This window comes from Anomalospiza imberbis, chromosome 16 (assembly GCF_031753505.1).
Source record: "Anomalospiza imberbis isolate Cuckoo-Finch-1a 21T00152 chromosome 16, ASM3175350v1, whole genome shotgun sequence".
NCBI lineage: Eukaryota > Metazoa > Chordata > Aves > Passeriformes > Viduidae > Anomalospiza > Anomalospiza imberbis.
The window spans coordinates 12633047-12660784 of NC_089696.1; the positions used below are offsets into that span (position 1 = coordinate 12633047).

Consider the following 27738-nt stretch of genomic DNA (forward strand, 5'->3'; position numbering starts at 1 on the left):
CCTGGCTGCTATCTCGAGGACCAGGATTCTACTTTGAATAATGCAAATCTACTCAGAGCCATCCAGCAAACAAGTGTTTCAAGTGTGTGACTCTTCTTCCCCTACTACAAGGAGGAGACACTTTCCTTTCCAAAGCACACCAAGTTCTACTGCTGAAAGCTCTACACCTTCTGCATACATAAAATATTACATCATTTTACCATAACTGCTACTGCTTAGACAACTTAAAGAGGAAGGAGTCTCAGATTTTTCCATTCTCACAAACTGCTTCCCTAAAAGCTTCTCCTACTACTTGAAATTAGTAACAGCAAAAAAAAAAATCACTGACAGGACCACAATAAGCATTAAGAGCTAAAATAAGACTCCTTATTTCTAGGCATATAGATAAAAAAAAAAATCATAACACTCTCTTTGCTCACATAACTACAATCAGAGAGAAGCTTCTGAATTTCAACTTTCTTGCAGTTAATGGGCTCCAGCCTGAAAATGGACAAAAAAAGGGAAAAGAAAATTAGACAACAATTTTCCTGTTCATTAACAGAAGTGAAAGGCCTGTATGGAATAGCAGCATTCTTAAAAACAAGTCATTGTATGCATGCACTTATTAAGTGCACATAAAGCTTCTATTTAAACACGAATCTGGAAACTCAAAAGTAACTCGTTATCTTTAACTTGCACAGTTCCCTTTCCTTTAACTTTCTATGAAATCTCACAAAGCCTCACAAATCCATGCCCACAAAAGAATGGTGACGGTCCTACAGAAAAATATAGGCAGGAAAGCAGCATTTCTTTTAGGGAAAGATTATGAAGATGAAGAGAGAAACACTCCTGAGTGAGCTTTTTATGTGTCTTCAGGTATTTTCTAAAATGTGATCACTTCTACCTGCACAGGGCATCAAGGCTTGTATCCCTGAAAGGAACAGTATTTGTCAAGGCTGGTTTTCCCTTAGTTTGGGAAATATTGGTCTGTAGACCAGCAGCTTTTATAGTCTCCAGTCAATAGAGAAATACGCTGCCAGCACTATAAAACTTGCACACACACTGAACTAAAACTTTCCTGCAAAGGCACCAAACCAGAGTTATTTCTATTTTAGCTCCAGGTTTGATAACACCCCACTCTGCCCAACTCTGAGGGCCTACACTCCCCCATTTCTGAAGATGCACCAAGTAACACCCCCCTGCAGCCATAACATCTGTACGAGGACCCCTTTCTTGTCCCATCTCGAGGTGCACAGACTGGGGATACTTTGCAAAAGCAGAGAAATTCCTCCTCATTTCTTCAAACCTTGAAGTTTCTCCAATTCCGACTTCGAGGATGCTCTCATGATGTTTTTTCCAGAAGGCAGGCCACACCTATATCCTCTTTCCTCTCCGTTTCCACAAAGCTTTTCTCAATCCCCTTTGCAGGGAAATTTCCTCGGAGCCTTTTCCACGGAAGCCTTCAGCCGGGTAACGCCGGAACCCACATTCCCAGGCCCCCCGCAGCACAAAGGTCCCCGCCCTCCCGAACACCTGCACCGAGACCCCTTCCCGGGAGCCGGGAGCACCGAGAGCGGCGGCGGGGCAAGCGGGGCAAGCGGGGCAAGCGGGGCAAGCAGCCGCCGCCCCGGCCGAGCTCTCCCATCCTTTTCCGACGGCGACTCCGGGTACGGCCCAAGCTCCCGGCGCTGCGGGATGTGCCGGCGCCGGCCCCCAACCCCCGTCCGCCGCCCCTCACCTTGAGGATGTTCTCGTAGATGGTGGCCCGGAACTCCAGCAGCGCCTTCTGGTCGAACTCGCGGCCGTGGATGATCCGCATCTGCTTGAGGAAGGTGGACTTGCCGCTCTCGCCGGCGCCCAGCAGCAGGATCTTGACGAGGCGGCGCACGGCGCGCCGCTCCCGGGCCAGCATCGCGTCGATCTCCCGGCTGCGCCGCCGCGCCTCCCGCTCGGCATCGCGGCTCCGCTCCTTGCCGTCCCTCCGCGGCTGCTCCCCGGCGCGGCCCGCGGCCTCGGCCGGCAGCAGGCAGCGGCTCAGGGTGCGCACCACGCCGGACATGGCGGCGGCGGCCCGGCCGGAGCGCTCACAACGCCGCCGCCGAGACCCCGAGCTCCGCCAGCATCGGGCGGAGGCCGCCGAGACGCTGCGACCGGGAGGAGGAGCAGCCGCAGCCGGGGGCTACGGGCCGGGACCGCCCATTCCTCGCTCCGGCTCGGCGAAGGGAGGGAGCGGCCGGCCGGGGGAGGGGTACGGGCGGCGGGGCGCGGCCCGCAGGCCCTGCCCGGGGAGGGGGCGCGGCCGCTCCGCGGGGGCTGCGCGGGGCCGGGGGCGGCGGGAGGCGCCCGGAGCCCTGGGCGCGGGGTCGCGGCGGTGCCGCCGTGGGGCGGGGGACACGCGGCCCCGGCCCCTTGCCCTGAGCGCCACCGCCCGCGCGGGGAGGAGCCCGCGCCTCGCTCATTGGGCGGCAGCGCTGTCGCTCAACGCGTCCCTTCTCCAATTGGAGGAACCGGCATGAGGGGCGGGACCAAGCGGGCGACGCGGCTCAGGGCAAGGCAGGGCGGGCAGTGCCGGGAGGGGGCGGGGGCAGGGGCGCGAGCACCAATCATCGGCGAGGGGGCGTGGCTTCGCTGCCGGGGGCGGTGCTTGAGAGGCTGAGGGAGAAGGCAGGCGCACCGCCCCTGGCGTGACGTCACGCCAACAACACGAGACATGGCGTGACGTCACGCTGCGCCCGGGATGACGTCAGGTGGAGCCCCTGCGGCGGAGCGTGGGCGGGCCCTTGGGGTCCCGAGCCGGCGGTACCGGGGCGGTGTTTGTAACGTGCGGGTCAGAACCCAGTGGGGTCTGTTCTCACCTGAGAACGTGCGGTGACGCAAAGAAACGTGCCATTGCTGACGTCATCAGGAAACACAGGTCCTTAGCACTGCAGCATCTGTAGATCCTTACTCAGCCAGATTAAACCGCGCAGGGATTTGTCTCCACGGACCCGGCTGCCCCCAGGAGCTGATCCCGGGAGGATCCAGCCCCTCCCTGACACCCAAATCCAGCAGCCAGGGTGAGGCCTGGCTGACATCCCTGAAATACCCCTGGCAGGGTAATTCCTGCTGACATCGGGTGTAATTCCTTACAACATGCTGCAGCAATCCAGTGCCGGGCTGATGGCGAGGTGGGGATGAAAGTATCAAAGTACACATTTGAAAGAAAATCCCCCTCGGTCTCGTGATTAGGTACTGGAGGGAAAAAACCATTTTGGGAAGCAGCTGGTGTGTGATCAGCGAGCAGTGGCTGGGATCCCAGACCTTCTGGCTGCAGAATGAAATCATAAAAGACAGGCACATGTCCTCAGTTCTATGAGATTATTTGTCCTTTCTGCATTACTTTTGTCTGTGCTTCCAAGTATTTACGGCATAAGCATCTATTCCAGTTTAAGTTTCAGATTGTTTATCCTCCCCAGACCCGTTCCAAACATGGGACACAAGTATAGAGAACTGAGGGAAACTACTAGAATGACTGGGATTTCATAGAATATTAAGCATGCTAAGAGTCCCAGGCTGGTTTGGGTTGGAAAGGACCTTAAAGCTCATCTTGTTCCACTCCCTGCCATGGGCAGGGACACCTTCCACTATCCCAGTTTGCTCCAAGCCTCGTCTAATCTGACCTTGGACACTTCCAGGGCTGGAAGAGCCACAGCTTCTCTGGGCAATCTGTGCCAGGGCCTCACCACCACCACAGGGAACAATTTCTTCCTAATATCCTATTTAAATCCACCTCTCTTCAGTTTAAGGCCATTTCCCCTTGTCCTGTCACCACCCTGTCAAAAGTTCCTCCTTGATGCCTCCTCATAGGCATCAAGACATCTTAGAAGGTCGGGGAGTCACAGATTTAAAACGAAAAAAAATTACAGAAAACCTTTCATGGATGTGAAAATCCCGTGTGAGGATTAATCCCACTGCAATGTCAGCTCTTCCCCAAAGAGCGAGTGTTCTTGTCCATGGCAAGAAGAGACATTTCAAACCACATTTAGATATTGGAGATTTCAGGAGACCAGCACAAAACTCTTAGTGCTGAGCCATTCAGTACAGAAGCTTTCCTGAACAGCTTCCCTTCCACGCTCTTACCCTTCGGCTGTAGCTTGAGCCTCAGGAGCGGCTCGTTCCCCCCTGGAGAAGCTGCTGTAGTTCAGGAGTTTCCCACTGGATGTCATGATCGCCCCACCTGAACGCAGCCACAGCGGTGGGATGGAGACTAACAACCCAACCCCGACCCCCCGTTCTCTGATTTTCGCAACAGCTGAGCACTCAGGGCTCCCGCTGGCATGCACAGATGTTAAACTGCCTGGAAACCAGGAACTGTGCAGTGCCCAGATCGGCGTTTTCTGACGAGCCCGGATTCTCCTGCCCCTCTGGCTTTGTCTGTGCCCTACTCGAGGTCCTCTGCAGACTTCTGAGGTGCTGAGGGGTTTTGGCAGAGAGCTCAGTAACTGTGAAGTCCCGCTCCAGTGACAGACCTCCTTCATCTGGGAGAGGGAAATTGTGGTATACAATAAACTAATCAAATAAATCAGTTGCCAGACGTCCTTAGTTCTCCATGCGTTCATCCATGAAAGCAGCTTTCAACAGCTCCCATCTAATTGCCAAAAGGAAAAGGCCCAGCCCTGCCTCCCTGCCTCCATCCCCCTCAGCCCCGTGGTCCCCATGGAATCCCTGGGAAGCTGCTCCCGGAGCAGCACAAAGCAGAATTCTGTCTGCTCCTGCAGCAGCCGGGGCTGGTGCTGTGCCCGGCGCCGGGCAGGGCTCACAGCCACAGTGACAATCCCTACTGACAGCCCTGCAGAGGCTTTGTCGTGAGCCTAAGCAGGAGGTGAAAGTGTTCCTGATGAGAGACGGGTTTGTTCTCAGCCTCAGAGAATTCCCTTTCCCCGGGTTTGTTCTCAGCCTCAGAGAATTCCCTTTCCCCTTTTCCTTATTACCTGTCCAGCTCCATGCTTCAGGATTTCCGGTTCATCTCCCTTCTTTGGGCATAGACTGAAATGAAAACAACGTATATTGATACAGAATAAAATAAAGCAATATCAACTAACATCATTTTTCTATTCTTTTACCTTCTCAGTTTTCCTTTTTCTTTTTACTTTTTAAACTTTTTTTTTCTATTTCTACTCTGTTTTCCTCTTTCCCATCTCTGTTTCTTCCTATAACTCCTATTTGTCTTTCTGCTGATTGTGCAGCTGCTTCTATTCCTTCTTCTTTAATCTCCCATAGAGAGAGGGAAAAGACTAAAAGATGGAAGAGAGCAAAGAACTGCAGGATAGAAAGAAAGGGCTGATGAGGGAAGCATTATTTCCATTCCCCCCCTTGGCTACAAAGCAACTGAATTATGAGCAGAAAGATGGAGGGCTCTTGGGGAAAAGGCTGGGGAATAAACTTTTGGGGCTCTGGCCCTGAGAACATCTGCAGATGAAAACTGGAAAGGCATCTGGCAGCTGCAGGAGGCAGTGGGCTGCTTGTGCATGAAGACCTGGCTGCAGATGGGAGTGACAGCCCAGGGGGAAGGAGCTGCTGCCACTCAAGCTGAGGGTGCAGCTGATGGACCCTGCATTAAAAACGCTGGTGTTTGCCACACCGGGGACATGGCTGCTGCTCCTCTGACTGCCACCAGACACCAGCACTGCCACAAAGAGCATTTTGCTTCGTGAAACTGAGAAGCAAATAAGCCACAAGGAGGATTTGCTCCTGCTGCAGTAGTAGCACCTTGCAGCAATGCCAGAGCTACTGCAAATGCAATCAAAACTCCAGAGCTTAGGCACAAAACTGAAGATCTTAACAGGATGGCAAGGAAAGGTGTGCAGTGATGGAATCACCCAAAGTGATAAATCACCCACCCCGTGCTGGGTGAGCAAACTGGGTCAGAATATTGAACTGTTGCTCCCACAGGGTAGGTGTACTCCTGGCTAAGCCTGGGTGATTTGAAGATGTCTGGGCCCTTGAATTGCTCATTGTGCATTCAGGCAGCAAAGCCTGTAGTTCTGAAGAGCATTTATGATCTAAACTCCTTTTGCTGGCTCTCTGTTGAGACTGTGACTCTCTTTGCCTGAGGAGGTGCTGGAGTTTATGTGCACTTCAAGCCTTACCTAAGCCGGTAGTTTTGTCGTGTTAAAAGTGCCATGTTCTGCTTATTGCATTCTCAAGGTTTTATATGGCTTTTTCAATGGCCTTCTCTCTGCACAGTCCCCATGGCAGAATGAAAAAGTGCAGAGAAGCAAAGGGAATAACATTCTCCTGCACAGGAATGAACAAGAGCAGTTCAAACAGATCAACCATTTTCTAGCAACATCATTAAGTATATGGGAACCTTCTGGTACTAAAGTATTAGTTTTTTGCTGTAGGTATTGAACCCTTGGCTGGTTGTTATCTGCAAGATTTTATGATTCCTATTCTATTCTTTTTCTGAGAGATCCCAATTTTTAGAAGTGCTGGCAGTCTTAACACTTGTGCAGCCAAAGAAAACTGAAGTAGTTTGGCATCTCTCAAGAAAAATCCTTTTATTAGTGAATTTGTATCTCAGTATTTGCCTTGTCCCTTTTAATGCCACTGGAAGGGCTGAGAGAATGGGGTTTGTTCAGCCTAGAGAAAAGGTTGAAAGGACATCTTATCTATCACCATGTTCCAGTATTTAAAGGGTGGCTACAAAGAAGATAGAGTCTTCCTCTTTACCAGGAGTCACATGGAAAGGACAGGAGGAATGGGTACAAGTTATTCCTGGGGAGATTCTGACTGGACACAAGAGGAAAATTTTTCAAAAGAAGAACAATCTGTCATTGGAATAATCTCCCCAGAGAAGTGGTGGATTCCCCAATTCCCCAGTATCAGCTGGGTGAATCTTAAAAGGGTGCTGGGACATCTTGTCTAGACCAGTGTTTTTTTTGCCAAGAAAGGCTTGACTGGATGATCCTTGAGATCCCTTCCAATCTGGGGAGGAACTCTATGATTTCAGGGTATTCTGATTTTAAATTATATTTTCTTTCCCCTTTGATAGCTCTGTGAATACAGAGGCTGCAGAACCTTTGGTTCATACTGTTTGTGAGTTCTCTTGCAGTGGATTCTCTTGCAGTGGCCCAGCCCAGCTGCCACCAAGCAGTCAAAACTCCAAATTATGTCAAAGCAATTACTCCTGCTTCTCTTATTGAATTGGCAGCCACTATTTTTTCTTTTCCATGTGGTATTTTCATCTTCTGTCCCACAGAAGACACATTACTCATATACATAAAGTATGTGAGTCGTGACACTTCATGGAGTTAATTTTCACTATTTTCAGACTGCTTGACAGCAGCCTGTTCTCCTTCATTAAACACCAGCCAGTGAGTGGATTAGTTTACTTTCAAAACACAAAACCTCATATTAATCCACAAACAATTAATTATTGAGAGAAGACAAACATATTTTGAACCCAGCCTGTGACTTTCCGACTTATTTCATGCAATGAGGCATGATCTGTGTAATTCCAGGCATGTCCTGCCAAGCATCCTGCAGTTCTTAGTGGAGATTGGATATTAGGAAAAACTCCTTTCCTGTGAGGCCTTGGCACAGCTTTCCCAGAGAAGCTGTGGCTGTCCCATCCCTGGAAGTGTTCCAGGCCAGGTTGGGCAGGGCTTGGAGCAACCTGGGATAGGGGAAGGTGTCCCTGCCTGTGGCAGGGGGTTGGAACCCAATGGTCTTTAAGGTCCCTTCCAACCCAAACCATTGTGGGATTCTGTGAAGTTACTGTGATTACCTTCCAGGTAATCACCCCCCTTGGTTCTGAGAGTGAAGAAAGATCAGAAATTGAGGTTCTGCTCTGAGGTGTTTCCTCAGAGGGCACAGAACCTGGGGCTGTGGGACCTGAGTGGAGCTTTCTCAAGTTGTGAGTGTGAAATCTGGGGGCACATTCCTGCAGCAAAAGGGACAGAACAGGCTCGTGCTGGCTCGAGTGTTCTTGGGGTACAGAAAACCTTGGCATTGCAGAAAAAAGTTAAAATCATACTAAGTCCTGAAAGCTTTTGGATCTCTGATTTTGAGTACAAAAGGCTCCAGCAATAAGTAGCTTTGTCAGCTTAGGTGCATTTTGTTTAGTCACCTATGTCATAAAAAGTCATTAGAAAAGAAGATGAGTGACATTAAGGGGGGAAAAAAGGGCACAAATCTATAAATTGCACAAACAAAACCAAAGCTCTGGGAGCAGAACCTCACACATTTGCTGCCAAGCTATGTCCATTTTTTTCTGCATTGTTTTTAAAATGACTTTTCATCTGGTGATGCAGAGCCAAATATCTGCACTGGTAGCATGTATCTCCTCAAACTTGTCAGAAATTAGCAAGCCTTAATAAAATTTATGCATGGCTTGCTATTGCAGTTCCACACCTAAAGGGAAAACAGATGTTGTCTTTAGTTATTCTCTTCATGTCCGAAGGAAAGCTGTTGGTTACAGTTTGTGTTTAAAAAAACTGGTGCTGGAAAGGTTACAAATGATGCAATTTTTACAATCCTACTCTAAGGCTCTCTGTGAACCTGAATTGCTGAGGTGACACTTGCAGATGCCTGTCACCCACTTACCAGCCTCATATGTCCTAACACCTCCACTTTAGGATGAATAAATGGAACAGAGTTCCCAGTATTTGCCTGAGATCACTAACGGGGTGGCTGGCCAGGCTCCGAGCCCCTGGGCTGCCCCCATGGGGAGGTTCCTCAGCCTGGGCTGGTTTCAGAGGTGAGGCAGAAGGGATGGATGGTGCATCTGAAAGGTGTCATTAGACATGTCACTGAATGGGCCTCTCAAGGCTTCAGCAGGAAGAAGGGAAGCCTTGATTCTTCACCTCCCTCACTTGGGTCCCTTCACTGAGCACATGTGCACACTGCCCACAGCATTCCTCACTCACACTGCAGATGGGCAGTCTTTGCTCTTTCCATTTCTGCACAAATATTTCCAAGATGTGCAAAAAATGCTGGCACTTAGAGTGAGTGTTTGCCATCTGAGAGAGTTTGCCCCTGCAGACATGGATGCATGCATATCTATCTGAAATTCATATTTTACTTTGCAGATGTGTGTCAAACACAGAGACTTTCAAAATGCTAATATTTGTTTGTTTCTACAACATATTTATTCACTGCTCCCTGAACGAAGGATCCCAAGCCTTCTTTATTCCTCTGCAGCTACCAAGTGGACATTGGTATAAAATCTACTCCCTAGCCACAAAAAAATGTCCCAAAAAACATCAAATGCAGTAAATTGTAGACATTGGTTTAATACCCTTTCTAAGCGCTTATTCAAACAATCCTTTTTAGCCTGTGAATATTCATGGTTTTACAATTAATATGAAAGATAAACACTCACACCACACCTAAATGTGACAACCAGCTAATTTAGGAATTATTGCTCTCCCAAAAATGGAGAAGGAATAGGCTCTGTCACTTAAAGAAATGATAGCAAATGATGCAAAGCCCAGGTGGCAGGAATGCAGAGAAGATCTGGCAGGAGCTAACCAGATGAGTGATCAGCATTTTATTCAGACAGTGTTTCAGCGTCCACCCAGAGGAGATTAAGTATCCTGTCCTCTTAGTGCAGAGAAGGAGAAATAAATCAGGTTTTACCACAAGTAGGGTGGCAGGGAGTTAATTAGGAATGGAAAAAATATATTTCAGTTTGAAAAGGAATAAAAAAATGGACAAATGAAGGAAGTAAAATACACTGAAAACATGTTGGAAGCCACCTGGGAGGCTGACTGAGAATCCTGCCTGGGGATCTGCAGCCACAGGGGACTGACACAACAGGTGATGCCGACAGCTCTCTAGAAGCTGCAGTCCAGCAGCCAAATGCTGCTGCTCAGAGTTGTTATATGAAAGCAGACATTTCCCATAGCCTGTCTCATGTCAGAGTCTCTCCAAGCACAAAGCGTATAAAAAAGGCAAGGTTGCATAAAGAAATAAAAGAACCTTCGCTTTCTTCTTAACGTAGTTTTTAAAAACCACAACCCTCGTTAAAGTCAACAGGAATTTACTTCACATCTCTTCTAATTTGCCTCCCAGGATTTGTGCGAAACTAGAAGATGACAGATTCTGCTATTAGAGCAAGCAAAACTACACCAGAAAATTAGCAGAAGCCACAAGCAGCAGAACAGTGGTGAAAACACCTTATTGCCCCATGCTCAGTGATTTCCATTAATGATTTAACAGCAAAGGTCAATTAAATGCGTGGTAGATACTGATACCCGCTGGTCGTGGATCCGATCTCTGCTGTTGGAGCACAGGGACACGGATGTGCTAAAGCAGGAGAAGCTTCCAAAGGCAGTGCACCATTCCCCGCGCCTGATCCGGGGTTAGATGTGCCTGGGGCATTTCCTCTGCTCCTAACGAGGATCAGTTCCAAACGAAGGCTGCCAGTTCCTTTCTGGCAGCAGAAGGACAGTGTTTCTAGGAGGGGTAAAGGCTTCTGTATCCCTCTGGGATTAAACCCTGGGTACTAGGGGGTTTGGGGGAATGCTGCCTTGCAGGAGGCCAAGTCCTGGCTGTCAGCTGAAGGGTGCCACTCACCTCTGTGGAAGATGGCACAGGGCCTGCTCCGTGCCATTCCAGAGCCCTTCATGCCAGGAATGCCGTAGGCTGCAGGTCACTGCTCAAGAGGAAAGGCTTGGATGTGAATGAATGCATGAACGTGGCTTCTGGCTGAAATATTTAATCAATGTGCAAGTGACTTTGTACCACCAGTGAATATCAACATTCCTCATTTTGGGTAAAAGCTGGGAGTCACATTCCAACAATATATTCAGAAAGCATCAATATATTCAGATTGCATCCGCTGATGCAGGAGCACAGGCTGTGGTCAATCACCATCCCAGTAATTTAGGAGAGTGCAGAAGAAGGAGTGCTGGCTTTTGAGTGTCTCTGTGTTTGTTATTTATACACCATGTCATCTGGAGCTGGTTGTTTGCTTGTAGCTTTGGGCTGACAATTCCCTGATTCCAAAGGCAATTCAGCCCCTGACATAAAGCAGAGGAACAATGCAGAGTTCCTGTAAAACAACAGTGCTCCCCCCACTGCTGTCAGAATGCAGGGATTAGATGCAGAATAATGCAGTCCCTGATCAAACCTGCAGCTGTAATTCAACCTCTGGACAGTGCTGATGCCATAAATTTGGGAAGAAAGTGCAGCTCAAGCGATTTGTGAACAAGAGCTGATGAGTCCAATTGAATTACAGTTGTGGGAGCAGCCGGGATCCCCCTGCACCGAATCATTACTAATGAGAGCCAGAGAGTGATTACTTACAACTTTAATGAAATTGAATTTTAATTTATACCCTTGGCTAGAAGAAGGAAGAAACATACATTGAATATTTGGGGGTGACAGGGCAAAAGTACAAACAGAAACCCAAAATATACGGATGGACAATGCATTCTCCTGGAAGAGACAAGATAAAATTTTATCTTCAAAAATAAATTCATATTTAAGGAAACAGTTGTGATACAGTGAGGACTGAATAAAGCTATTCTACATCATGATTCTGATGATGAAAGAGCTCAGAAAGAAAATGCTCAGATGGGTTTTCTCTAAACCATTTATGATGTTCAGAAGAAGGGGAACTGTTTAGCTGATTCTCAAGCCATCACTGCCCATTCTGTTGGCATGAAATCAGGAGAATGGTAACCATGAGCACCACTGACATATTCCAATCAAATAATCCCATGGAACCCTTTCTGAACAAGTCTTCCAATTTCAGCACTGAGTGGTTATTCACTACTGGAAGGGAAAACATCATTAACATTAAATACTGGTTTCAATAGAATTTCTCGCCGCTTCCCATCACTCTGGAGGTATCACTCTGTTATTTTAATCCCTTTTTTAATATTGCACCTTTTCTGCTGCTGCTACAGTAAGGCCTAGGGAGGTTAAGAAAAGTGGTTTATGAAGTTCACTTCAGATATGGAAATGTGAGGAGAGAGAGAGGAAAAACAGAGAACTTGAGTGAGGAACACAAAATGGATGAATAAGGGAGCATTTGTGGCTTACAACACAGACCACACAGGTTTTGCAACTCAAAATATGAATCTGCAATTGGAGGATGATTAGGAAAGTGTGGAATGTGTAGTGGAAGGTGTGAGCCATGGGGCTTGCAGCCAGGGTCACACCAATCAGGCAGAGTATGGAGAGGTGCTGAAAAATGCTCAGACTTTTGACTTTACATTCATTTTACAGAAACTAAATCAATATCTCTTCACCCCAGTGCACTTGTGTCATATGGCTTTCTGTTACAAGGTGACCAGGGCTCGGACATGTCTTTTCTGAACTGAAAACAGCTTAATCCAAAGGGATTTTTTTTTCTGCAAAATGTCTAAAGCAGTGTATTACCTCATGCCATGGGGTGATGGGATCCAACCCAGTATTTCATGTGCAACTCGACAATCAGCAATAGGAACTATTACTACTGCAGTAGTAAAATAGGCAAATTGAGTGGGAATTCAGTGCTATTTGCACATATAACCTATTTTGTTAAAAGGGATAGTATTGAAAGGAGATTTTCCACACAAGAGAAGATTTTCAAAAACACTGGGGGTTCTACTAGGAGCAATGTTATAAGAAGAGGTGGCTAATAGCAAAATCATCAAAAGTCCTTCAAAAATCCTTCAAAAATTATTTCCCATCGAAATGTATTGTGGTGCACACTCATTTTCCCAGCCTCACATGCCCTCATTGATTTAGGGAGTCAAAGCTGTTTCTGCCACCACTGGAGGGAGACCTTATTCCTTCAAAGAGCTGTAAAACTTCTGCTGCCAGACTGCACTTCAGTAAGGAAGAGTGCAAAATAATCTGGAGAAATACAGCTGCTGAATTTGATCCAGGCTGGACACGGTAAATCACAGGTTCTAATAACAATAATAATGCAGCACGAATGAAACAGTGCCAGATTAAGAGTTTAATGTTTCCACTCTGATCAATACTGCTCAAGTGAGTCTGTTCCAGATGTCTGAACTCAGTCCTGGTTAAATCCACCACCAGTGTCTGTACATTCCCCTCCCTCCATCCTCGCCCCCTCCTCTCACTCTCAGGATGTGCTGGCAGAAGCCATTGGTGATGTTAAATTCTCAGGCTGATATTTCCTAACCCTTTATCTCACTGTGACCTTAAATGTGACCAAAAAATGTTCTCATCAATGGCATTGTTTTCATTTTCACTTAACCCCTACTGGCCCAGTGGCCTATTTTACAACCATTCAATTACCCCCATTGCCATTGGGAAAAAAAAACAAAACAGGAAGAAAATAATTATTTGGTGCAGCTCAAGGTCGTTGACAGCAGGAGGACAGGGAGCCATCAAGCAAGGTCCAAGTCACTCAGGCACTGTTGGCCCAGTGACAAGTGCATGGATGTACTTCAGAGAGGGGCCAGGACATACAACTCAGCTCTCAAACCCCAAAGCTTCTGCTGGTGGAACAAAAGAAGCAGTTCTGCTAGGAAAAAAAAAGAAAAAAGAAACAAAAAAGGAGCAATTCTCCCCAATGTCATGTGGCATGCTCCCAAAAAGGATGATGTTGCACATGTCTGCACAGACTCATTCTGCTGGGTGGTGACACAGGCATGTGTTTGCACATGCACACACTCACCCACTCTGCCTAAGTTACAAACCAGCATCTCAGCAAGATAAGAAAGAAATTCCTTTGAAGGACTCTCACATTTCCAGTAACAGTGAAGAGCCAGTGGAAGCTTTCAGCTCAGCTGACTGTCTGTGGTTTGTGTTTTGAACTTCATTAATGGCACGTGCTACCACCTGAGAGCTGCCTCCTCACTCCTCAACTAGGCTAATTCTAAAATTAGTGTAGAAAACAAAGCCTTTGTTAAACATATATTCTCATCACCTCCCCACGCAACTGCATCTGACACCTACAGTTGCAGCCAACCATGAGTTTCCTGTGGTACTCACTGAATGGGGCAATTTCAGAGTAAATATAGTTCAAACACTTATAAATCTCTAGATGAAATCCCTGCTGTGCTGAAAATAGGAGCTTCGCCACAGATTTTTATAGTTTTTCAGTCAGTTTTAAAGTTGCTTTTGGTTCTCAGTGAGCCCTGTTACTGGCAAGGGGAGGATTAATGTGATCTTACAGCCTGTGCCACCCTGTGTCTTCCTGCTGACCCACACGTCAGCTTCCATAAAGCACCACGCACGTCCTGACAGGAATCATCTGCTCAGCCCTCATGGCTTAGATGTGCTGGCTGGACTCTGCAAGATCCAGCTTGTGAACAGTGACCTAAGACAGAGAAGAGAGGAAGGAGCAGGGATAAAAACCCATCATCACCATCGGCTCCATTAATTTTACTGCAGGACAAAACCTCCCTCTGGTACAAGCTGCTCGTCCCAGCCTAAGCACAGGTGCCTGTTCTGCAGGTCTGTACCTTCCAGCTGCCTCAGCTCCAGCAGAGGTTCTGGTCAGTGCTGAGCATTTGTAAGGTGTCATCTTGGAGAGATAATTTGTGCTCAGTATCCATGACTCTCATGGATTTCCCTAGGACTCCACCTGCAGGACTTCACACACTGGTGGAGTCTCATTATCGCAGAATCTCCATATGCTGTTTTATAGCAGAGAAGGTCATGGCTTAGTTGCTGGAAGAATCCACTGTTCTGACTATCACCACAGAAATAGAGCTAAAGAGAAGAGAAACCCCTACTGCACAGTGCAGCTCAATCTTCCTGAGGCATACAGAGTAAATAGTAGTAATAAAATGTGATAGGAAAATCAATTGGAACAAATGAAGCACTGGCTGTGCTGTATTCCAGCTCCTCCGTCCCATTGTTACAGCTCTGATTAATAAACAGCAATCTGATAATGAGCAAATCACCTCAGCACCAGGATATGGGGAAGCAAATGCTGCAGACAGGCTACAATGACAAAGCTGAATATTCCCAGTGTGCTTGGGAGGTGCTGGGCTGGTCCAGGAGGCTGGGTCACAGCCACCACGAGCATCACAGGGCAGGCTCAGAGGGCAGAGCTCTTTGGGAGAGGAGCTGTTGTAAGCCACTGGATTTGATGTTATATTTATAAATGTGCACTTAGAATCAGGCATCAATTTTTCACATTCGTTTAATAGAAGTTTACCCCACTGGCTTTCTCTAGGGTGAAAAAAGGATGGCAACAGCCCAAAATTGGCTCTTAAAACAGTATTTTTACAATACAGTAATGTTAGTATAAAGAACTCCAACTAGGTCAGAGTCAATATCCAGCTTAGTTTCTTTCTGGTGTGTATTTAGATGGAACTGAAAGTTAATGGAATTGTGTCTATTTCTGCCAGGAGTAAATCAGTTTAATTATGAATTATTCTTTATTTCTTACTGTGTTTATTTCTTTCCTGCTCTTTCCAAATGTTCCCATGACCATGGCTGGAGATTGCCTTGTGCAGCCCTTCCCGAGCAGTGTCCTGATATGCCCTGGTGCCTCCCTAAGCTCTCTGTTGGGAATTCTCTGACTGCTGCTGTTTGAGCAGGGGCTGAACTTCAGCGTCAGTGCCCGTTTCTGTCTCCTTGCTGTTTTGCTAATGCCTTGGTAGATGCAATCACTGCAGGCTGTGCCAGAGATCCTTGTTGGTTCCCCACCTCTGTGAGCAAAAATTATCAGATTCACTGACATTTCAGATACAGAGATGAGGAGCAGTGTACATAATTGATGTGAGACCACTGGTTGCAGGGAATTTAAATCAGAAGTAGGGAGCTGTTGTCCAAAGAACTGGATAAACCCAACACTTGTCATCAAGAAATAGTTCCAAGAGCCAACTGCTGATCACGAGGAGGCTTTTCTACCAATGTGTGAAAAAGAAATTAATGGCACAAGGGATAAAGGAGAAATCTTAGTTCTAAAGTGGAATTTTTCCAGATGCTAAGGTGTTAAAATGGCTATTTTGGCAGCACCCTGGAAAGTCAGGATGGCTGCTGTATCCAAGGGAGAGATAGAAGGACTGGTAGCTATTGCTGCTCAGATTACTTTGCAGCAATTAATTCACATATCCTCTCAAAACAAGGGAAGCAAGCTACTTCCCGTGTCTCTTCCACATTCCATCCCAGCTCCACTTCTTTGCTCTAGTTCCCATTTTTCCCTGGTGGGAGCAGTCTGGTCCTGGCCCCAGCTGCAGTTCCTCATCCCTGGGAGGAGCCCCTCCATTCTGCACGGGCTCCTGACAAGGCTGCAGTGGATCTCTCCCTCCAGAACCTCTCACCTGCAGGCTGCTCCTGCTCTGCTGATGGGACTGGGGGCTGCAGGTCCTTTCCTGCCTTGTCTTTGCCAGGCATCGTCTGAAAAAGCCACCTCTCCATCTTTGTCTTTCTGCATCTGCACTTTGGAAGAAAATCAATATAGCTGTTTGTTGCTAAATTATCAGACAGCTTTTGATGCTAATATCTGATGAAGCAGACACACTGTTGTAGATAGTTACTCTCAAACAGGTTCTCTATCATCTACCATCTGCTTTTAAAAGGTCTTTTTTTCCCTTTTTTCCAGTGACTAATGGTGCATTTAACCCCAGAGAGCCTCTGATCTGAACATCAGACAGTTTCTGCAGCAGAGGAACAGAAAAAAGGAGGTGGGGGAGGGAGGGTGGATGAGCTTCCTGTTGTTCTAACTTTGCTTACTGGTAGGGTTCTCAAATCAAACCAGAAATCTCACCACTTAAGGCAAGCCCCACTGGCATCACCCCCCATTCAGGGCCTTGAGACAGAGCAGTGCAGCCCAGGGGGAGCCAGGCTGTGCCACTGGCCTGTGTGGACAGGTGCCCTCAGCTCTCTGTCACCTCCTGCATCTGTACAGAGACAGCGACAGCACCTTCTTAAAGAAGCATCAGATCTACAGGTGAAGTCTGCAGGGATGCCAGACCTTCTGTTTGCTTCTGCAGCCTCAACATTTACAAGGAAACAATGAAAATAGGAAAGAACGACACAGATTCCTCAGTGTTTGGGTCTGGGGTTGTCCCTGAGGGTCAGACAGAGTTTTACAGAGATATCAAGTGTGATTTCTGGCAGCATGGCAGAATTCTGCAGTACCTGAAATACATGGATGAAATCTCATGCCACGGTCTTTCAGCACTGCCTTGGCTGGATTCGGTTTTCTTCCCAGGAAAGAGCCGGGCAGAATGGTCACCCCAGTAGCTGCAGGTACTGTGTGGGCAGGACTGGCACAGCAGGGTCACTGTCACTCCTGCTGTGCCAGGAGGGTGTCCCAGGCAATGACTGTACTGCCACCCAAGCTGCCAGCGCTCAAGAGCCCCTATTCACTGCGCCTGAACCAAAATTCACACTGGATTTGGTCTCCAAAACCAAAGGCCTTGATCCATGGGAGAGCCTCCATTTTCTTCTACAGATGAGTCTGGAAAAGCAGAGGGTTTTCCTGAAATGACTGCTTCAATTGACAGCTGTGCCTGAATCTGGTGGTGCCCTGGTGAGGGACCTCAGGGCTGCACACAGGGTGCAGAGCAAGCAGCTCTGGAAACTGAGCAAGCAGGAGACAGGGAGGGAGACAAAGTGACTTACAAGCAGTGAATCACAATCTCCTGTTTGATATCATGTGTCTCTTTGTGAGGTACTGTTCAATTCTCAGAGCTGAGCAAGAGCAAAGGAGATGGAAACTGCACCAAAGGGGAACACATTGTCACGGTCTAAGCTGATTAAGGCTGAATGACTTGGAATACACAATATAAATAACTGCAAAATCCTAGAACGCTGCTCTCCCAGAAGCCCTAAACTCCTGTGTCTTGCTTTTCCAGTCTCCAGGGAGCAGTTTAACAAGTGCTGCTTAGACAGCCCAGCCCAGGCAGGGCTGAAGAAGCTGTGAGCAGCTCCAGGGCTCAGCAGTGCCCCACTGCAGCCTTGTACTGAGCTCTCAAACCCTGGGCCATGAAAATAGCTTGGCACAAAGAATACAGAAACATCTAACAGGTTTACAGGCATTTTTCCAGCTTTGGCATCTATCCCCACTTTAAGTTTGTAGGCACAAGTCTGCTTTGTGTGTGTTCCTACCCCCCTGCACATTGTGCTGCCAGAGCTGTCTGTGCTGCAGCCGGACCGATTGACAGCTTTGCCTCCAGCCAGAATTCTGATTCAAAGGAATATCCAATTCTGTGTAATAAAGTTTGCATGAAATTTTTACCTGCAACAATTCCCCAATGTGCTGAACTGCATGATACTGACTTAAACAATACATCATTTTAGCAGAAGACTTAAAAAAAAATGCAATGCCAGACTCAGTTGGATTTTTTCTCTTGTGATCACAGGATACCACATGTGAGAGCTGTAAGCCATTACTCCCATTATTTTGTAGCATATAAACATCAAATACAACAAGTGTTTCAATCAAATCAAATGTTTAAATGTAGACTTTTAGAAATATTTCACCTATAAAAATTAAAAATTAACCCCAAAAATATTTTCAGATAAAAGATTGAAAGTATGTGAAATTTTGAAAATTACTGCTTCAGTATTATTGAAATACTTTAAATTTTAAAAAAAGAGAAATGTTAGAATGAAAGAACTTCCACAGACATTTGATTTAGATGAAAACATATTTTCTAACAGAACAATATTCCATTGAAAAAATTTCCAATTGCATTTTCTAGTGGGCAATTTTTCAATGACATTTTCAGAAGAACAATTTGCATGTGAAAAATTTTCCAACAAGCTCTAGTGAGCTCTTAAAGGCAAGAAGAAGTAGTTTTCAAATAATCCATTTTGAAAGGCAGTTATTATTCTATGTTTCCACCTCTTACAGCAAAAGCAGCAGACCAAACATAGGGCAATTTCTGGGCTTTCTGTTACCTCCTTTCTAACTTAAATTACAAATTGCTGAGAAATGTTCCCAGACTTCAATTAAAAACCGCGAGTGATTTTAAAATGGGTTGTGCTGTGAATGTTGCTTACCTTAGGTAGGGATCCACACCTGGGATTCACACTCGGCAGCTGGGCCTGAGCTCTGGTGTCCAAGCACAGCCTCCGGTTCAAAATCAGGTCTGCAGCTCGAATTTCCCTCTTTAGATTGATTTAGAGAATATATCTGAATTTTGGTGGTACCCGCAAGTCCAGTTATTGACCCCTTGACCCCAAATCTCATATCAAGTGCTGTCTTGATAGAAACAACCAAAGAATAAATGAACATTAAACATGTCCCATTCTATCTGTTTGATGAGATCAGGTGGATAATCTGCTTAAGATTGCATTGTGACACTGTTTACAGGGAACATTTCCAACATTTACAGTTCCCATTTTGTTTTCTTAATTGTTGTTCCCAGTTTTTCGGCCACACAACTCCTACTGAAGCTGGCTGTGCCTGCTGGGCTTTTGTGCATGTGCTGAGCCCAGGTTTGTGTAACTGGGATGTATGTGAGGAGGGATGTGGCCTAAGGTGATACCTCACAAGGGAGATTTAGCAGAATGGAAAGTACCACAATGATCTGCAGCCCAAATTCCAAGTCTGCACTTCAAATCCTCTGCTTCAAGACTTGGAATCCACACTGATTCAAGCACTCTGACATTCAGGGAAAATCATTCAGGGATCTCTTTTAAAGATCTGAATGTGTTCAAAATATGCGGGGGTTAATTTCCTTCAGGTGAGAGGGACTCTTGGCTCCAGAGCAGAGGCACCTCCCAGCCAGTGTAAATGACAGTGGTTCCTTTTGCTCCATGGCTGCTTTGCAGCTCCACTCCAGCAACAAATCTGCTCTTGAAGTTCGCACCCAGAAGTCAAGAGGGAACAGAGTTTTCAGTCTTTCTCCACTAAGTCACAGACAGATGAGGCTTGTGCAGGGCCCAGCACACAGCTGTGCCATGAACTGCACTGGACAGGGTCTGGTTGTTTTGCATCACGTGAGCAGATAACCACAACGACCTATAGCATCTGCAGAGCTGGGAATTTACAGATGCATTTGGATGTGAGAAGAAAGGTCTGCTCCATGTATCCATTCCTCTCTTGTTTCACAGAAATAATTAGATCTCTTGCTCTCTGCCTCAGTCTCTACTTCCACTTTTCCCATAAGGTGGTTTAGCTGCCCTAAATTACAGATCAAAGAGCTAAATGCTAAAGGCCAGGCTAATTCTCTTGTTTCTTGATGTAGTCTATGAAAACCCCAGACAGTTCAGAGGGCAATTCATCTCACCCTTAGATAGCCATCTCCAGTAAGTCAGAGAAACATCTCTTTGGAGGTGTATCTCTGCTCACTGCAAAGGAACCTCCTCCAGAGTTTGGCATATGCCTTTCCTGCGCCGAAAGTGGAGTGGGACAAATCACATCTGCAGCTTTGTCCATGCAAAGAGACATAAAGCTGTGGGGAGAGGAGATCAGTGCAGAAACAACCACGGCATTCTGAGACAGTCCATCCCCTCTGCCCCACCTGCCATCTGTTGCAGCCATTCCAGCAGATGGTAGCCATCCCTGTGGCACAGCCAATGGCACACGGACATCCTCCACACGCTGGCCGCTGAGCAGTCAGCTGGTGGCTCCTGGAGGCATCTGACGCTGACCTGGCTGAACTTTTTGCTGAAGCAGCTGAGAAATGTTCCTGCAGTCCCTCCCATTGCTCAGCTGCGGACTCAGAAGCTTTCACAAGAGGGGCAGGAACAAACCACAGGCAGCTGTTACACGAGATTGCATTATCAGGACATTAGAAATGAATGCAAAATGCTCCTGGAAGGCTTAGTTCTTCCAACTGATGCTTTCTTATTTCTGCTCGAGCTACAGAGGATCTCAGAAGAATCATCCAATTTGTTCTATATATACCCCAACTGGTTGTTATTCATTGCCCTGGAGGGAGTTGCAAATTGTGTGTGCAGCCTGTCCTTTTTGTAAAGAGATTGCACATGGAAGTATCCCCCTGCTTGCACAGTCCAAGCAGATGGCACTGGGCAGGTAAAGAGCTGTTCTCCAAGAAGTGCTAGCTATGAACAATCTTTCAAACATTAATAACTTGAGAAACACAGCAGCAGCAATTAGATGTAAAGTGACATAAATTACTTCTCAAAGAGTCGATTAGTTAAAAAATGATGTGCATAAAAGAAAAGAACATAAAAAAAACAGCACAATCCCACAAGCCAACAAGAGCTGACCAGTCTACCTGAGAGACACCCACAGCATAAGTTTGTGGCAAAGACAAGGGAGCAGCTAATCTAGTGAAGGCAAGCAGGCCAGATGTTCATTTCGATTCCGATTGGTTTTTTATTGCCTGCTACTGCACATCAGCCCACAGCACTGAGATGGGGAACTGAGGATGAATGCAGAAGGAAAGGAAATTTGTTATTAAATGCATCTTAAAAGGGAGGGATATGGCAAGGAGTGAAGGATCTAAGGACAATGGGATGGACCACTCTTCATCTGTAGGTCAATTTTTATTGCATTTCAGATCAGCAATTGCGCGAGTCATTATTACCAGGTCAGTTTTATTGGATCAATTTGGCAATCTCAGTACAGCGTCTAATGTTGAGAAGAAAGATTTCAAAGACTGAAGAGATTTAGGAGTATAAGTCACACTCATGAGCAGTGGAACTTAAACTCTCTGAGGACTTAAATGCTTTTGAAAATGGGACGTGGTCTCCTCAGCCCTACACACACTTCTGGAAGCATTATCCCACTTGGCCACAGCGCAGCGTGCTGCCCGCCGGGCTCCTCGCTCTCACTCACGGCACACGAGTCAAGGACTGAGTGGTTCACAGCAATTACTGGCTTATGAAATTCTCCTCTTCTTCTCCTAAGAACAGTCCCTCCTGTTGAGAGTGGGCATGTTGGCAGGCAATGATGTTGTAGAGAAATATTTCAGTGAAGAAACAGAGAAACCTGTTGTCCGAAGAAGGCACCGTGGTATTTTCCATGAGTAAAAAAATGTTAAAAACTGAGAGATGTACAAATGAATACGATGCAGAGGCAGGGATAAACTAAATGAAATGTTGGCAGATGTGGAAAGATCTGATGTGCCACTGGGACAGTGAAGTCTGTTTTCCTGTAAGTACCAGGACTACAAAGGAAACCTGCAAAACTGTTAAATAAAACTGGGGTTTCAAAAGGAAGAGAAAATTTTTATTTTAGTTCATGCCAGGAGGAATAGCTATTTTCTTCTCTTTTGATTAAAATGGCTGAAAATGGCTGTGGAGAACCAGGGCTACAGAGCTGCTCTGGCCATCAGCAGTTGTGTTGCTGCTGCTCCCCACCAGTCTTCAGCTTCCTCAACTGGGTATGTTCAGAATCTCACCTCAGGGGGGTGTGGGGCACATCTCAATTCCACATCCTGCAGCCCAATCCTCGCGCCTTCTCCCTTTCGGATTCCACTTCTTTAGTCTCATCAGAAATTTGGAATGAGACCAAAGAGATCCATATTTTGAACATAATAAATTACCCCAAGCTCCCTCTCAAGAACTTTGTCCTCATGTGTTAAACAGGTGCTGTCCCTTAAGAAATGCCAGTGGATCAGAAATTGTGGTGGTGGTCCCACAGCCTGGATCTTAGCATCTGAGACTCTGGCTCTTCAACACAGCTCCAGTCCCATTGCAGACATGCATCCTGCCAGCAGGAAGTGTCCTGCCAGCAAGGCTGAAACAGGAGTGAGCTCTGGGTACCTAACCAGAGAATTCTGAGAAGCCCTGCTCCACCTGGATGTGTCCTTTTCTCACCAAAGAGCTCTGTGTTACTGAGGGCTTTTTAGAGCTGATCCTCATCTATCCAGATGGTTTTCCGCTGCTCTTCCCCGATCCTGTCTTTTATTGTCCGGATAAGATCCTCAATGCTGCTCCATGCCTCTGCCTCCACAGAGGCATAAAGGCAAGGCAGTGCTTCCAGTTCTTTCTCCTTCAGGCGGCACATCCGTAAAAACTCATCCTCGGTCTCCGGCTTCGGCAGCAGCTTCCTGCATCAAATGAGCAGACCAAAAATAAATGTCTTGCATTTTAAGTTAATCCTGTAGCCCCAGCTGTCCCATCAAGAATTTATTTTCTCCTAACTACTTACAAGCAATAAAAGCAGTGAAGAATGCAGCTACTCCAGGTCTACCATCCCCTTCCCTCCATGCTGCCCCCAAGGAGAAATATTTGCTATGGGGAAACAATTTAAGAGGATTGAATGGAGGGAGAGTGCAAGTGTTTATGAGCTCTCCTCTTCCAGCTTGCATTACCTTAAGAAATGCTGTGGGAGTGCTGAGCATGGAGAAAATCACATTTTCTTCGGTCTCATCCTCCCACAATGCTCATTGCCACCAATGACAGTGAAAGAGTGCCAGATTGGGGGAATTCCTGCTTTCTCTGGTTGTAAGATTTCAGGGAGGAGTCATGGGAGGAAATAGTGCACAAAGAAGTACCAGATGGAGAGGGATGAGGGTCTTTATTTCTCTCAGTGAGAACATTATTGGACTCAAGAATTATTCACTGAATAAGAGGGAACATCAAATATGCAAAAGGTTTGACATGTTACCTGAACCTCTTGATGTTTTTCTCTGAGACTCTTATAAAGAGAACAATAGGATATATCTTGGCTTTGATTAAATCCTTCGTGCAGCTTATTCCAGCTTCCAGGAGACAATGCTTGTTCTAAAAACAAAGTCATAACAGTGTCACAAAGGAAAATTCACTGCTGTGGAGTCTCAAGATAATGATATCTATCCCTTATGGGGTGATTTGGAAAGCTCTCTATTTACCATTGTACTGATTTAAAACCTTTTAATCAAATATACATTTAAAGTCCAGCTCCTCCTACTGGTTTAAAACTAGTCAGTCAAATAACAGCTGAGCTTAACACCTTTCTAAAAAGGTTTAAAATGGAAATGGAATGCTCTAAAGATGAAAAGTATGATAAAATACCAGTTTTACCTTAGACACAAACACACAGACTTTCTTTTTGTTCGGAAAGAGTATCTATTGCAACTACTTGTGAGACAAAAAACCATCACTTTAATTTTCCTTTTTTTCCATGCTGTGCATCAAATCTACTCTGCTTGACATCAGATCTCTGTCTTGGGCATTGTTATCTTTGTTCTGTACACCCCTGCGTCTGGGTTTCAGGCTTCTCTTTCCTTTGTCTAGGTCCTTGTATCTCTTACTCTCTCGTGTATTCATATATACTTATGATATGAAACGGAAATGAATAAAGGATGGAGCACAGAAAATGAAAGGATATGTAGCTGCATCTATGTGGGTCATCACAGGGAATGAGGGAGAATATAAAAGGATAAGGGAAAGAAAAGGAAAAGTAAGAGCACAAATAAAAACCATTTGGGGGAATAAATAAAACTCTGAGATTGAAGGAGGGCAGGAGAGAGAACATGCAACTGTAAATTGGTCAGTCTGATATCCAGGACATTGCAGAGAGGTTCCCAGAGAGCCCAAGAAGAGACACAGAGCACTGTGAGCACCTTGGCAGCAACAGCCTCGATGTTGGCAGGTACAATACATTCGTATGTGTTCAGATTCTTTTCTCTGCTGAAGATGACAGTCTCTGTCCTTTGCTTCCTTAAGAACTCTTCCTTTGTTACAATATCTAGGAAGAGATGTGGATGGGGACAGAATCAAATTTATAGCAGCAGAACACGCAGAAAAGTATCTGGTAGTTCTTTACATGGGATGTAAGGATGGTTCAGGGAAGGAGGATGAGCAATGAATTGTCTTAACACCTGCCTCATTTCTTCCATTGAATTCAATTAAAGCCTAATCTGATCACAGCTGAGCATCTCAGCTATATCCTGCACCAATGAGTCCTTGGGCAATTACTACAACACTATGAAGGCATTAAATTAAAACAGTAAATACGATTCCAGCACCTAATGTTATATAGTAGCAGTTCAGGGATGGAGGATGCTGAGAAGTGCTAAAAAAAAGGTGGTCTCTTCAGCACAGCATCCTGAAACAGGGATTTAGTGTTCCAACATTTGTGTTTAAAGTTTCAAAAAAATTTGGCTTAGGTTGCAATGTGTGATACTGGCCCCCTTGTGAATTGCAGCTCTACATCAAAGCTTTTGTTTTATGTTGCAAGACAGGGGATATTTATTATAATACTTAACTTCTCAGTTTCTCTGTCTGGATGACTGTAAGGCTGCGTACTATGCTGTGGGTATTCAATATTAGTGTAAAAATGAAACGTCAGCTCTGTTTAATGCTGGGTTGTATACAATCCTGCCCCGCAGCCATCACGGCACTGCGTACTGCCTTAATAGTAAATACTTAGCATGGAAGAAAATCAGTCTTTCCAGTAGATCAAATGCACAATCTTCACAGCTTGGATGAGACAGAAACCTAAAGTTGCTCTAGGGAAGATATTCCTCATAATAGCAAATACTAGAAACAAATTAATCAAAATTTCACATTGCCTAGATATGCAGTATGCAAACAGTATGCAAACAGAAAGAGCACTCACAGCATTTCAGTCTCTGAGGGGCAGCCTAGCAACCACACAGCATACACATGGATAATATTTATAGACACAGAATCTCATAACCATGTGTACTGGCTGTCTCAAGAACATTCAAATATCCCAGATAGTCTCAAAAAGCAGGATTTACAGCTACACATCACTCTGATGTGACTTGAAGTACCTCAAGCAACTCTCACATGTGCATTCCCCTACGTGTGCACGCATATATATGTTCATATTTCCAACACTGAGGGCTGACAGTCATGGCCCTCTCTTATCCATTACCTGGCTTGCATATGTTGAATTCCAGGGCACCTCCAGAGTTGAGAAGCTTCTGCACCAAGGGCTTGGCCAGCATGGTGGGGGTGAACAGCACGGGGCGCCTGCGCTCACAGTGGATGGGTCTCACCAAGCTATAGGGGATCAGACTGAGCTTCTTATCCAGCTCACTCTCGGAATCCAAATCTGAGCAAAGAACAAGACATTTATCTTCTGGGCTCCTCTCCATCAATATTTGAAGAAAAAAGGAGACATGCATGAACCAGAAATGACATGGTTAGTCAAACTGGTCCTCCTTCCCTTTTATTGGGGTTGTCTTTACTATACTCACAGCACTATGATGTCCAATCTAACACTAAAAAATTCAGCTGCTTTTTGCTTTCAAGAGATTATTTCTTAACTTCTTCAACACAACATTTGCTTGGAGGCTCTCTACTTGTTAGCTTGACTTACTCCACGTTAAATATTTTGGAGCAAAGGCAAGAAAGCACCTAGGAAGAACTGCCAGCCAAACAGGACATTTCAGTGTTCTAAGGCTGCCTGTGAAGGCTTAGTGCCCCAAGCTCTTTTAGCAAAATCAGTTTTGGTCACAGTTGCTGTTGAACTTTCACAGAGGGGACCACAAATGCAAGACCTGGGATATATTTCATAGCCATGCTGTTCTGTAGATGTTTATGTTGGCCTTTGTGTCAGTACTATGCGTGTAAAGGTTTTTTTAGATTTTTACCTTCCAGTTTATCAGGCAGCTGCTTCTTCCCCTCGGATGAGTTCAGTGCCAGGCCCGAGGGCCAGCCTGTGACGATGCGGACCCGCTCATTGCTGTTCATTCGTTTGTATTTGTTCTCAGACCTACTGACAAACTAAAAAGGTGAACAAAAAAAAGAGAGATTTGAGCCTCATTTCTTGCATTATTTACCCTCCCATGTATTCATCAGCTGATGCTTGTTACCTATGAGATCTGAATCACTTGTGTCTGTCAAAGACAGGACTCCATGGATCTGTGGAGTGAATTCTAAGACTCTTTAAATATCATAGATCTGTTTCAGAGCCTGTGTTAATCCCCTTTGGGATTTGTTATTTTGTTCTCTGCTCTTAAGAGGCATGTTTTCCCTTCACAAAGCTCCCTGCTATCACCAGTACAAGCACTGATGTGTATATCATACCCAGAGTATGTGCACAAATGTATCACAGGCTATACCCAAACTGCCTCTTCTTTGCTCTACCAGAGAGACTTAAAAACTCCCAAATGGCATCTTTTTACAGTCATTTTACATGAGAAATAGGCTTCATGCTTTTCTTCCTCATGCACCCGCCTATTCCTCTATCCAAACATTAGCTCTTCCTCCTGTGTATTTGCTAACCCTTCCCAATCACCTTCCTTCACAAGGCTTTGTCTTTCACCCACACAGACTTTGCTATGCTCAGAGTCGCTGGCCCCTAATTAAAGGACTATTTTCTGATGGAGCCCTATCTCAGAGACTTGGAGATTTGATCCAGCCCATTGGATTTGTCCTTATGGTACAAACAAAGCACATTTCAGCCTCTGACAGCAGATGTGTGGGATTCCTCAAGGCACATTCGTAATGGAAGCCATGCTCTTGAAAACAAACACCCCACATCACAACAGAAAACACAACCCATCCTTCTCCTTCATGCATTAAATCTCTTTTTGATAGGAATAAATTCCAATACAACCCCTAGACCTGAGCTGGGATTTCTGGGTAAATTAGAATAGCCTGAGAATATCTACTGTTCAGATCCACTATTTCAGACATTGCACTGAGGATTTGAACTTTATTACCTGTAAAATCTGGCCCAAAAGAAAGCTTGCTCTGGATAGGCGAGGGCTGGTTTTGGGGTCATTCTGCAGGGCAGGCTCCTCTGGCTGCAATGTATTCTAGTAAAAAACAACACAGGGGGTTTTCTCACCCCTGCTCTTTTTCACATTTTTTAATAATAACATTTCAGAAACAGAAGAAGCCAAACCAGATATTTTCTATTTCCAATAAAAGGGATAGTGATTGATACCTATCCCAAACACAATGTTCTAAACAAACAGTGGGCACAGCATGGCCTGTGCTGACAAGCACTGCTCTTCCCCTGCTCTT

The 27738-nt window shown here is 45.7% G+C and overlaps 2 protein-coding genes across 16 annotated transcripts in view; both read right to left on the minus strand.

The window, feature by feature from the left end:
• GNA12 (G protein subunit alpha 12) overlaps window positions 1-2392 on the minus strand; it is a 40944-nt gene extending 38552 nt beyond the window's left edge. Inside the window, exon 1 of the mRNA XM_068207100.1 lies at window positions 1718-2392. Coding sequence (XP_068063201.1) covers window positions 1718-2038 — 321 coding nt within the window. The 5' untranslated portion in view covers window positions 2039-2392. The remainder of the gene's footprint in view (window positions 1-1717) is intronic.
• A 12671-nt stretch (window positions 2393-15063) lies between these two features.
• CARD11 (caspase recruitment domain family member 11) overlaps window positions 15064-27738 on the minus strand; it is a 53501-nt gene continuing 40826 nt past the window's right edge. For 6 of the 15 annotated variants that reach the window (XM_068207108.1, XM_068207117.1, XM_068207101.1 and 3 more), the window contains 7 exons: window positions 27432-27527; window positions 26358-26490; window positions 25637-25816; window positions 24357-24481; window positions 23420-23535; window positions 18895-22859; window positions 15064-16323 (listed from right to left, as the gene is read on the minus strand). In XM_068207108.1, the coding sequence (XP_068063209.1) occupies window positions 22655-22859; window positions 23420-23535; window positions 24357-24481; window positions 25637-25816; window positions 26358-26490; window positions 27432-27527 (855 nt within the window). In that variant the 3' untranslated portion in view covers window positions 15064-16323; window positions 18895-22654. The remainder of the gene's footprint in view (window positions 16324-18894; window positions 22860-23419; window positions 23536-24356; window positions 24482-25636; window positions 25817-26357; window positions 26491-27431; window positions 27528-27738) is intronic. The other 9 variants (XM_068207112.1, XM_068207111.1, XM_068207107.1 and 6 more) reach the window with 9 other exon arrangements.